At 45.1% G+C, this 12,863-nt stretch overlaps 1 protein-coding gene across 2 annotated transcripts in view; it reads right to left on the bottom strand.

Moving 5' to 3' along the window:
- Positions 1 to 12,863, bottom strand: part of LOC309402464 (vasoactive intestinal polypeptide receptor) — a gene marked incomplete at its 3' end in the record, with an annotated part of 125,205 nt that overhangs the window by 74,247 nt on the left and 38,095 nt on the right. The window contains exon 2 of one of the 2 annotated variants that reach the window (XM_081996303.1): positions 7,240 to 7,336. In XM_081996303.1, the coding sequence (XP_081852429.1) occupies positions 7,240 to 7,336 (97 nt within the window). Of the gene's footprint in view, positions 1 to 7,239; positions 8,119 to 12,863 lie in introns of those variants that run through there. The other variant, XM_081996302.1, reaches the window with a different exon arrangement.

Genomic DNA, 12,863 nt, shown 5'->3' with positions numbered 1-12,863 from the left:
CTTTTGATCAGGTTTCAAATGCTGCTTGCAAGACAGACAGGTCTAGATTGCAAATATAAAGTTCAGTGCTGAAGTACTTCAGGTATCAGAAGCAGCTCGACTGTAGCAGCTCCTTGATGGCTATTGGCAATTCTCACTGACACTTAGAAAATCATCTCAGCTGTCTCCACACTACTGAACTGTGGGGAACAGACTAGATGCTGGTCTGACCCTGTGAGATGCTGACAGACTCCAGCTGTGAAGTTCTAAGCTCGTTTCACTTACACTTAACTTCTGCAGAGTTTAGTATCCAAATTAAGCTGAAGGTCTTCCCTTCAGGAAGGTAAAAAAAGTCCTGAAAAACCATAAAGTGACGGGAGTTCAACAAAGGGAAATGCAAAGTCTTACACTTGGGAAGCAACAATGCCATGCACCCATATGGGCTGGAGACTAGCGTTGCAGAGAAGGACCTGGAGGTCCTGGTGGACGCCAAGTTGAACATGAGCCAGCAATGTGCTCTTGCCACAAAGAAGGTGAATGGTATCCTGGGCTGAATTAGGAGGAGTGTTGCCAGTAGGTTGAGGGAGGTGACCCTTCCTCTCTGCTTAACACTGGTGAGACTTATCTGGGGTGCTGGGTCCAGGTCTGGGCTCCCCAGTACATGAGAGACATGGCCATACTGGAGAGAGTCCAGCAAAGAGCTGCAAATAAGATTAAGGGACTGGAGCATTTCACATATGAGGAAAGGCTGAGAGAGCTGGGACTGTTCAGCCTAGAGAAGAGAAAGCTCGTGGAGGATCTTATCAATGTCTATAAATATCCGATGGTGTTCAGGGAAAAGCAAAGAAAACAGAGAGGCAGTGGGCACAAACTGAAAAACAGGAAATTCCATTTAAACTTAAGATTTTTTTTTCCCTGTTAACATACTTAAACACTGGAACAGGTTGTCTAAAGAGGTTGTGGAGTCTGTATCCCTGGAGATATTCAAAACCCAACTGGACATGGTGCTGAGCAACCTGATTTGGTTGACCATGCTTTAATCAGGTGTTTGGACTAGATGATATCAGGAGGTCCCTGTCAACCTCTGATTTTGTGATACTAATCCAAGGAACTACGTTAATGCAGAAAAACCGCTTCCCACCTGCTCAGGTCATCAGGCTCTGGTGTCAGGAGTCTTCTGTGGTTTAAAGGTGTCCTCTCTGTTCTTGAATATTTTCCTGCATACTCCAACTTCCATGCCATTAAAGTAAATCCTAAAACTGGGCCAGGATTCCTGTGCCTAAGTGCTGCCTGATATTCCCACCACTCTCCATGAAAACTGTTTACCGTATGATGCCATCCCTCCTGCACAGTGGCATGGTCTCCAGAGCTGCTCATCCCACCCAAACACCAGCCACAGTACCTCGTTCAACTGCCATCCCTAAAGGACTCTCCTGCTTCTGAAAGAATATCTGATTGCAGAGCAAACTGATTAGCAATAATGGGATAAACGGATAATGAGCTGAGCCAACCGGCCTAGACCTGATTGCTTTTCTTGGCTTTTTAAGAAAAAAGAGAGGGTTACTTTTTTTTTTTTAATTTTATTTGGGTGCTTCAGGTTAAGCTGAACCATTTGTAAACTGCAGCCATGGAGAGGTGAAGGTTTCTTAAAAACAAAAACCAAAACCCCTCTGTGCTCGGGAATCATTACATAAAAAAAAGCAAGTGGAAGTCGGCAAGCAGCAACACAGTGGTGAGACCTGCCTTGCAGCAAGCCAAGCTCAGCCACACCTCACATAGAGAGAGATCTGCCACCATCTGTGGGCCTGGAAAGCAAAACCAAAGCAAAACCTTCAGCCATCCTCTCGTCCTAACCCTTGGGAGAGCTTCCCTACTGCCACTCACTGTACTATCAGCTAAGCAGTCCCTGTATCGCATACAGATGAAAAAGTATCTGGCTGAAAAAGTATCTGGAAAGCCTAGTTTTCAGTGGGGTGGGGATTGCATTCTTCACTTTTGAAATATATTTCTAAGCATCATCAAAGTAACGCAGAGGACTGAGGAACTCTATTTATTATAAGCTGCTAAAACTACTAAGTGCCTTGGAGAACCCCAGGTTGTGGAATTGCTTTATTTATTTTTCCACTGCAGTGGTGGGAGATGCCACCAGAGAGCAAAGAGAGAGAAGACAGCCCAAGCAGCCACTCGGCAGCTCGCAGCCTGCTATCGCAGCAGCTGCTGGCAGCGTGCAAACTCCTTTCTGCAAAGCAATTCTCAAAAACTTCTCCTCGTGCTTGTCCAGCAGGGCAGCAGCGAGACCTCTCCCTGAAGGCGTTCCAGTCCTGGGATTGACGTGGCTGAACTGATCCTGCGGTCGCCCAGGCAGGACTCCCACAGCCACTGGCAGCAGAAAATTTGGGATGACCTGGGAACCTTTTGAACGATGCAGCTGAACCCCCACAGCGGACCTGCTGCTGGTTGCTCACAGCACACTGACCTTGCCGACAGCAGTGCTGCAGAGTCACTCGTGGTGTAACTGCACCGAGATGCTGCTGAGCTAATGTCCCAGCCGTTCTGGACGACGGAGCACTGTCAGGACCGGAGCTCCTGCCTGTTGCACCATTGCATTGCTTGGCACTGGCATACAGGGCAACGTGGCTTTGTATGTGTTAGATATAACCTGAGCATCCCCAAGGATATATATTCCCTAAGCAGCTCCTGGGAAAACATCATCCACAAAAATCCATGCCCACATTGCAGATTGATGTACGATACTATGTGCAGATTTATTTGGGAGAAAAGAGGTGGAGAAGGAGAAGAGGCAACCTAACCTGGATGACATGAATTTTCTCTTTTGGGGTGTTATTTCTACCCAGATACATAGTAGCTTCCTGTGGATTTAAATTGTGGGCATTGCCAAAATACTGCATTTCCTATTCCTCTGTCTACCCAGAGTACTTTTATACGTCCCAATCGCAAAATAGCTGGACACTTTTCAATTTGTTTGTCCTTACCTTACCCCTGCTAGGTAGGAAAATATTCGTATTTCTGATTTAAAGGAGGAAAACTAAGGCCAAGAGACCCAAGAGTCACCTTAACTACAGCAACAGCGCCGCTGTAGTTGCAGTGATCTATGGATATCAAGTGAGGCAAAGTTTGCACGGAGACCAACTGTGAGACTAGCATGGAGTGGGATTAAAACATACTTAGGGCAGGAAATTAAGGCATCCACAGCTAATGATTCACATTTGCATGACATCATTACAAGCAGACATGATCTGGGTCATTCACAGTATTTTATCTAGTGCATCCCAGCCCTGCCTGCCTTGAGAACGGCCCATTTTCTGCAAGGAAAGCCAGACTCCTTAGGCATAAAAACCCTTCAAATTTCAGTAGTCCAACACTCAGGTACATCGGTGTGCGAGGCAATCCCGCAGCACTTTCTCCTTGGCTGTGTGATAAGGGGAGGAATAATCAAAACTCATGTTCCGACATGTCAAAACCCAGAAAAAAGTTTTCTACATCACTTCATAGAAGTGGTGCAAGCAACCTCACTGACTTGAGTTTTAGGTCCTTTAGGAACACAGTCTGCATTGGGATTGAGACAAGGCATTTTGTACATCGCCTCCTGCATTGAGCAGGGAAGAATCCTGCCACTTGCACAGTAGCAGACTTTACAGAAGATTTTTTTAACAATCCCTCAAATTATATTGTAAGGACTCTTTGAGTGCCAAAGGGCTGGAAAGGTCATCTAACATATACCCAAGCGAAAGTTTAGCTTGCTGAAATGCAATTCTGTATGTGAACGAACAGATTCATCACTCCTAACGATGGAATTGGGACTTTACTTCATTTGGCCAAATCCTCTTCAAGCCAGCGAATGCCAAGACAGGAATCATCGGTGAAGTGTGGTTATTTCCAGCACAGCTGAGCGGCTCACTAAGAATCCCCTCACAGTAAATGAAGATCTCGTCAGCTGGCAGGACAATCTGAACATAGTTCATCACATACTGAAAGAGATGCCTACACTTGGCCAGAATACATTAGAGCTACCTAAAATCAGGTGAAAGAAGTCCCTCACCAAAAGTCAACCCCATGCAGTGGCATGGAAAGTCAACCCCATGGAATGGCATTTTCCCGTCTGAGAAAAACTGATCTCAGTCTACCTAGATTGATTTTAGTGGTAACGAATCCACTTCTATATTGAATCACCATTATCACTTTACATCTTTACCAGTTATTTCAGCATCGAGGTAAAAGGATAACAGGGCAGAGGATCGGAAGGGCAGTCCTGCTCATGAAACCCAGTCTTGTGCTGCGATATGCAACTGCATCTTACACAACCTTTCATAAACTGGGCAAGCTCTGCCATGAAGTCAATAAAACATTCCTTCCTGCAGACCTCCAGAAAGGCTGTTCGGTATCTTCTGACGGTTACAAATTTCTTTTAAAGTCCAGACTTTGATCTCACAGCCGTTTTATTCTCCTGTGAACACACCGCCAGCTTCAACTGGTCTTCCCTGCTGTTTTCTCCCCAAGCTGCCTCTTCTTCAGCCCTTCCTGTTTGAAAAGCTGACCTCTTCTCATTAGAGGTGGTCACACTTTTGTGACCCCTGTGTCTCTCCTGTGTCCCTGCTAGAGTCTCCTGAAATGTGGATAACTTCACTGATACTGAATCACACTCCTAGTAGGGAATAGAGAGACTCCCATCCTGCTAATAATAAACAGCAGTCCTGTGGTCCTGGACTGCTGACACCAGAAACAGCAATGGGCACCTACTACCAGCACTGAAAACACAGAGATTTAATTTGAAAAGAAAGCATCGATTTTATGCACGCATATACACCCACCATAAGGAATGGGTGTTCAAAGACAAGACAGCGTTAAGATAGACATTATTGTTTATCAGTGGAAATCTACCTGCTCATGCTCAGCCGGTGATCAATCTCAGCACCACCATCAGGTGTTCTTAACAGGTAACTGATCTATCTGGCACATCAAATTACAGCTGTGATTAAGCCCCTCTGATCAATACAATTGATAATGGCTTCTAAACGAAGCTTTATTTCCAGACTGTACCGAAACAGTGTGTTTCCTTATTTCCACTCATTTAATTAGAAAGGTTAACAGATCGGTTGTTAAACCTCAAGTGATTTTCTTTTTGCTGAAAGGATGTGGAATGCACAGAAGATGACACACCTACCTGTCCATAAATCAAGGTATTGCATTATGGATGGAGGGAATCTCGATTGCTTTCCATTCTCCTTCTCTGGGGGACTGAACTGTGTTCAAACTACGTTTTTCCTGGGAGTTTTACTAGGATTTTTTCTTTCCAGTAACATTCAGATTAAATAGTCATCACCTTCATATGACCTGATATCATGACCTTCATCAGATTTTTCCTGAAAGAGAGAAAAAACTTCCCCCTCGCCCCTAACTGTCGAAGTTCAATGTTTTTTGCAGCTATACTCAGCTATATTTGTCGAGTTATGAAGCCCCACTCCAGAAAAGACTCTTTTTCAACCTACTTATGCTCACACGCTGTGCCTTGAACATTCCAAGGGAGAAACACATCCCATGTAGGTACTTTGAAGTTATCTGTCCACACCACTTTCAAAACAGACTTCTCCATAAGATGATTCACCCATAGTCACCCATTTGAGAGCCAACACTTTAGAGATGTTGGTTTCTTTCTGTTGATTGCAAGGGCAGCCATGAGTTTCTAGGTAAGTCAAGTATTGAGCTCTTAAATACTTGCTGATGTTTTGGGGCAAATGGATGCCAACTGCTTTCCACACAGCTTGCATTGTAAAATTTGGTAGAGCACATGCTGTGTCCCTACACACACTTGTTCCACACTGATGTCATCAATGACCATTTCTACCCAAGACATACAGACATACACCAATGACATCTGACATTAACTCAGGAATAGCAGGTACTGTCTTCATGGACAAAAAACATCTTATAGTGCTCATAACTGAAATTTCTGAATCGGAACAGTCCTTCAGTTTCTAGCCTAACTGCAAGCAAGACCAAGAGGGAGAGGACGAGAAGACATCCTCTTCCACTTTTTCTTCTTTCAGGAGGTTGGATGCAAATATCAAGCAAGATACGCATCTTCCCACCCCTTCCCCCAGCAATGCGATCCCTTGTTTTTGGAGCCTGACAGCTTACTACTCGTCCCTACACCTCCTTTACTCACAAAACCAGGATCTGGAACTTGAGAAAGGCACTTGGAGGGGGAGAGGTCCAACTCGATGACTCACTCTTAGGGCTTTGACATCACTGTTGTGGGATGGGGTGGGATAGGATGGGACGGCACCAAAACCAAAAGCTTTTTCCCTCTGCCATACTGATTTCTACAATTTAAGACTGACCATGGGTGGCTGGGTCAAAATTTCGCAAGCTCTCTGCAGGCTGCCCACTGGGGTTAGCATAGACTCTTTCAACATCACACAGCTGTGCCCTATCTCGCAGGTTGGTCTGCAGCTCCTCTGCTCACAGCGACATCCCACAGCCTCTCTCCTGCTCTGAAACCCCACGTACCCAATGGATAGCATGCCATGCCTGCTCCTCGAGGGAGGCACAGCCTCAGTGCTGCTGCCTGAGGCCAAGATGGAAGCCTTGGGAGGCTGGAGAGCAAGGGTGGCATCATTGACCTGGCCCTGCTCTCCTGTTCACTGAAGAAGGGAGTGGGTTAAAGGGGCTGGAGAGCCTTCCAGGAGGACTGCCCAGTGTGGTGGGTGCTCCATGTTACGTGAACAAGGAGAGGGTCTCAGCCACCTGGCCCAACTTCACAGATACCTTGCAGTCTCGGAGCACACCCTTCCTTCCTCTGCTTTGCCACCAGGATAGGAGCAATTTTGGCATGGGGATGGGAGGGCAGTTCAACAGAGAAGGTTGCCATGACTTCCCCTGAAGCAAATCAAAGCCTATGAGAACTTCAGGCTTTCATATCCCAGGGAAAAATTGGTTAAGACACTTCCAGTTCAGAGAGAGAGATGACTGACTATGATTAAACACACAAAGACACCTAGGCTAAGCTTACCCAGCTGCAAGGCAGTGAGTGATCCCCAGAAAGCTATTCAAACTCTTAGTCGATTGAATCATACTTTGGAAGTACCTATTTCTCTCCCTCCTCATGCAAGAGCTCAACATCAGCTGGAGTGACTGCCCGGCTCCAGCAGCAGAAGGGGTGAGAAATAGCCTTGGCAAGGCAGATGTGAGGGTGGGTGATGTTGGCTTGCAGGCCAGAAAGGGAAGAGCGTGTCCCCATACCTGAAGTCTGGTTATCCCAAATAAGCTCTGCCAGGCACTGGCTCCGCTCCTCTTCAATCTCCTGCATGATGCTGCACTCTGGACGTGTGCTGGATGCCTGCAGAAAGGGCAGAGAAGAGTGTGAGCAAACCCCGTCTATCCTCAGAGAAGCATTCCTGGGCATTCATTCTATGATTCTATGATTCATGGCCATCTGAGCTCTCCTGGGCCACTGCACAATGGGGATCTTATTTTATGTTTGCTTGAGAGAAGGGAGTGTAACCCAGAGCCTGATGGAAAAACAGCATTTCCCTCTGTGCTTTCCTTAACAATAAAAAAAAAAAAAAAAAAAAAGCAACCTGTTTTTTTTCTGATGATCAGGAGCAATACTGCTGCTTTATGCTCCAGGAACCCTGCCTGACTAACCTAACACCAACAGCTATCTAGGGCAGGAAGATGACAGTTTTAATATTCATGCCAAGAGCAGTGGGATCTGTGCTTACATGGTTTATTCCCTCTGTTCTCACATGGCCTGCCTCCTGGCTCATGCTAATTCAAAGCAAAACAAAAACCAAATCAAATAAGAACAAAATCTCTGATGCAGATTAGGAGATCAAGGAACTAAAAAGCAGGAAATTCCCAATGACAAGACTTTTTCCCCCAAGTGGTTTCTCCTCGGTCAGACCTAATTATATTGTGTTTGTAATACAACAGTGCCTATAAATGTTCAGGTAATTAATCGTGGGCTCCTTACAACTTGTAATTCATGAACTGCCTCAATCATAAAATGCGCAAATGACAATTTTCACTCCAAAAAAAGTGGAAAAAAAGGAAACAGGAGCTGGACAATGGGTCACATAACACAGTGTTTCCTTGTCACCAACACGCTCTCAACTTGGAGAGAACACCTTGCTTCATTGCTATGGCAATTGCAAGCAGAAATTGAGGTCCCATTATGCACAGTGCTGCACAAACCCACATCTCTTTCAAAGAGATTGGAAACAGAATTCAGTGGGGAGAAACCTATACAGAAACTCAGCTGCAAAGAGGGGAATGATGTGAAGAAAACAGAAGGGTCTGCTTGGGTTTATATTGTCACCGTTAAATGTGATGCAGGAAAAACCATGAGCTGGGTGATCTTCAGGGACAGATTTTGAGGACAGGGGATGAGCCTTTGCCTGTAAGAAGTCATTGATTCAGTGTTCACTCTTGCTGGATGTTGGACAAAGCATATGTTTTCATCAGAAATAGGCACAGAAAGGAAAATAAAAAAGATCTTTTCATGTCTTGTTTCAAGATGAGTGAGCTACTTCTCTATCCATATAATTGCCAGACAAGTTTGTAAGAAGGCCCAGAAACCCTTTGAAGGAACAATTGCTTGATGTAAATTGCCCTTTGCATTACAATTATAAAATAATTTAGCACATTAAATTTATTCTCACCATCTCTTATTAACCCAACCTGCTCTCTTCCCTGTTTCACCCATGTCTTGTTCAGACTGTGATTTTCTTTAGGTTGGGAATGGGCCTTGAGTAGTAGCGTATAAACAATTATGCATTTTTCTAGTCAAATTAAAAATAAAAAAACATGAGAAGGGGAGGGAATTATTTGAGGTTGTCTTCGTACTCAAAAGTTTCTTTTTCCCAAAGGGAAACAGATCTTAAGAAATTTTATCTTGGCTCATCTAAAATATCATAGATTCATTTTGTTTTGATTTACAGTGCTTCTTGCCTTTTTATTTTAACCTTAAAAAAGCATGAGGGGAAGCGTGAGAGATTTGCAGAACACTCACTGCAAAAATAAAGATTGAAATGTTTTCAAAACATTCTGACTTTTTCAAAGTAAAGTTTTAAGTCTCTGGACTTAAACTATTGCCAAATTCATCTCACATCTATAAATAACTCAAGTTTTCACTTTATAAATTAATTCATACAGTTCTAACTTTGATCAGGGTTGGCAAAGCATTGTGTACTTCTACAACATATTTTAAATTTTTTTTTATGCAGTAAATTCTACCAAACCCATTAGCAAGTACTTCACTGCTGCATCTTTCCTTCACTAAAAATGCATGCCTAAATTGGTTGATTGCATATTTACTTTTGAGTAAATGTTTTATCACCTTTCAAATAAAAACGAGGCTGATTCATCGTTAGTATTCTGAAAAGTGGTCTTGTGATAGATTCAGGAGAACTTAATTACAGATGTAATTTTAAAAATATCATATTTTCTTCATACAGTTCAAGAGGAAAGCCATCTATGGCAGGCAAACCACTGGAAAAAGAGTGTCCAATAGTTAAAGCATCAAAATACAGGTGATCTTGGCTTTTCTAGTGTAGTTGCTGACTTGGTGTGAATTTTTAAGCAAGGTGTGTGGCTCCATTGACTGAAGGAGTATTTCGGTGCCCGATCCCCACTGATTTCAAGCAGCGCCATACACTGAGGTGAGATTTAGTCTCCCAAATAGAGGTATCTAGCCGCAGCTGACATATCCGAGGGTAACCCTCTTTGCCATCAGCTTTCACTCCAGGAGGCACAGGCAGGTATAAATCGTATGTTGGACCTGCCGACCCCAAAACAGCTAACTCATGTATATTAAGCTCTCTAAAACAGTACTAGATACTTAAAAGCAAACACACAGTAAGTTTCCAGATGACACCAAGGTGGGTGGGAGTGTTGATCTGCTGGAGGGCAGGAGGGCTCTGCAGAGGGATCTGGACAGGCTGGATCGATGGTAAGAGGTCAACTGTATGAGGTTTAATAAGGCCAAGTGCCGGGTCCTGCACTTTGGCCACAACAACCCCATGCAACGCTCCAGGCTTGGGGAGGAGTGGCTGGAGAGCTGCCCGGCAGAAAGGGACCTGGGGGTGCTGGCTGACAGCCGGCTGAACATGAGCCGGCAGTGTGCCCAGGTGGCCAAGAAGGCCAACAGCGTCCTGGCCTGTATCAGCAATAGTGTGGCCAGCAGGAGTAGGGAAGTGATCGTGCCCCTGTACTCGGCACTGCTGAGGCCGCACCTCGAATCCTGTGTTCAGTTTTGGGCCCCTCACTACAAGAAGGATGTTGAGGTGCTGGAGCGTGTCCAGAGAAGGGCAATGAAGCTGGTGAGGGGTCTGGAGCACAAGTCTGATGAGGAGCGGCTGAGGGAACTGGGCTTGTTCAGTCTGGAGGACAGAAGGCTGAGGGGAGACCTTATCACTCTCTACAACTACCTGAAAGGGGGTTGTGGTGAGGTGGGTGCTGGTCTCTTCTCCCAAGTAACCAGCGATAGGACGAGAGGAAATGGCCTCAAGTTGTGCCAGGGGAGGTTTAGACTGGATATTAGGAAAAATTTCTTCACTGAGAGAGTGGTCAAGCATTGGCACAGGCTGCCCAGGGAGGTGGTAGAGTCACCATCACTGGAAGTGTTCAAAAAACATGTGGACGTGGCACTTCAGGATATGGTTTAGTGAGCACGGTGGTGTTGGGTTGATGGTTGGACTTGATCTTAAAGGTGCTTTCCAACCTTAATGATTCTGTGATTCTGCAATTGCTGAGCAGTGCTTACACAGAGTCAAGACTTTTTCTGCTCCTCACACTGCCCCACCAGCAAGGAGGCTGGAGGTGTAGAAGAAGCTGGGAGGGGACACAGCCGGGACAGCTGACCCTAACTGACCAGAGGGATATCCCGTACCATACGATGTCATGCTCAGTATATAAAGCTGGGGGAAGAAGCCGGAGCAGGGGATGTTTGTGATGGCGTTTGTCTTCCCAAGTAACTGTTACACATGATGAAGTCCTTCTTCCCTGGAGATGGCTGAACCCCTGCCTGCCCATGGGAAGCAGTGAATGAATTCATTGTTTTGCTTTGCTTGTGTGTGCTTTTGCTCTGTGCTTTTGCTTCACCTGTTAAACTGTCTTTATCTCAACCCACGAGTTTCCTCACTTTTACTCTACTGGTTCTCTCTCCCATCCTGCCATGCGGGGGGGAGTGAGCAAGCAAGCGTCTGTGTCAGGCTTAGCTGCTGGTTGGGGTTAGACCACTACAGATGTATCTCACTTTCTTTCTCGGTGGGAGACATCTTCCTTCATTTTAGCTGGGTAAAAGCTATATGTTTAATCTGAACTGATTTTTACCACTCCTTCTAGTCCACAGAGAGCTAGCGAGCACCAGCACTGAAGGCTTTCATCCCACTTCACTGACTGTAGTTCTACCAGTTCCAACTAAAACACCTACTATTTAGCTGCAGAAGGACAGCGATATGTGAATTTAATGTCTAAAGACCTGGAACTGAATCATCAAGGTCAACAAACACTCACATTGGTGGCCTTGTTTATGGCTCATTTTCCACACGAACTAAACAAGTAAATAAACAACCCAAACAATCACAGCAAACCTCCTTCTACCTCCCTAGTGATAACATTAATAATCCTCACATATCACAGCTGTCATTGCTATAGGCTAACAAAGGCAGCGGGAACAAAAAAAAAAAAAAATCACAGTTCTGGGCATTGTTAAGAAACAGAAAAGTGTGGGGGTTTTTTTGTTGGTAGGTAATCCGTTCAGATGGCATGGTGGTGAACAGGGCAAGAACTTCAGCTGCCTTAATTCACCTCCCAGTTGACAAAATGCTCATGGCTGAAAAGACCCCTCAGGAGCTGCAAGTCTTGTCTGCCATGGGGGATCTTCCCTGGGATTAGAGACTAAATAACTCTCCTTCCTTGGTGTATTCTTCCTAGAAAAGCTTGAAATAGACTTTATAGACAGCTTGGTACAAACTCACTTTACTTTTTCCCCAGCTCTGCTTTTTCACTGTGGCATTTTTTGTTTTGTGTTTTGGTTGGGTTTTTTTGTTTGTTTGGTTGGTTTTTTTGTTGGTTTTTTTTTTCCCTGTGGAAAAGGCAGAGGTTTTGGGCTTTGGCATCTTTCACTGTAGCAGGCAACTGGCCATGCAGACATGGGGCTAAGCACTATAATAATTCACATTTCTCATCCCAAAAAATGTAGATAGAGGAAAAGCATGACCAGTTTTCATTAGCTGACATTAACATCAGATAGTGAACAGTAATCTAGTTTCCTGGGCATATCCTTTGTGGGCGAAGCTGAAACTCAGTAAACCCTCCTGGCATGCCCAAGATACCACGTAAAAACTCTGGTGGGTTTGTCAGGGGTCGTTTTTCCTGCATGCACTCGGAAGCCCTGAGCAGAAAGACGAAGGGAATGTTTTTCTGGATGTGATTTCCTGTAGCTCTGAATTCTGCAGCAACTCTCATGTGGAATTATCCCCAAAGTCTTTATTAATGAGAGTTTTCCTTCCCACCGGATCCCAACAATTGTTAGAGGATTACCGCACAGTCTGCTACTGCAAAGAAAGCCATTCTGTACACTCTTTAATTAAATACAATTCAAAGGATTGTCACAGGCTGCAGGAGCAGCAGAAATGTTTAGTCTCATCTATGCTCTCTGCCATTAGCAGGACCAGGCTAACCATGGGCCAACTCCTTTGCTCACACGGCAACTCCTCAAAGGCAGGCGGGATTCAGAGTGAAGCCACAGCTGCAGGTAAGCCGGAGTATGGGCCCGCAAGGAGCGATGTGAGCCTCAGTACCTCCCCTTCTCCCGATCCCAGAGTGTTCCTGGGCTCACCCGGAGCTCACTGTATGGAGAC

Source organism: Phaethon aethereus (genome assembly GCF_964289735.1).
Source record: "Phaethon aethereus genome assembly, chromosome: 2".
NCBI lineage: Eukaryota > Metazoa > Chordata > Aves > Phaethontiformes > Phaethontidae > Phaethon > Phaethon aethereus.
This window is presented reverse-complemented; position numbering and strand designations above follow the sequence as displayed.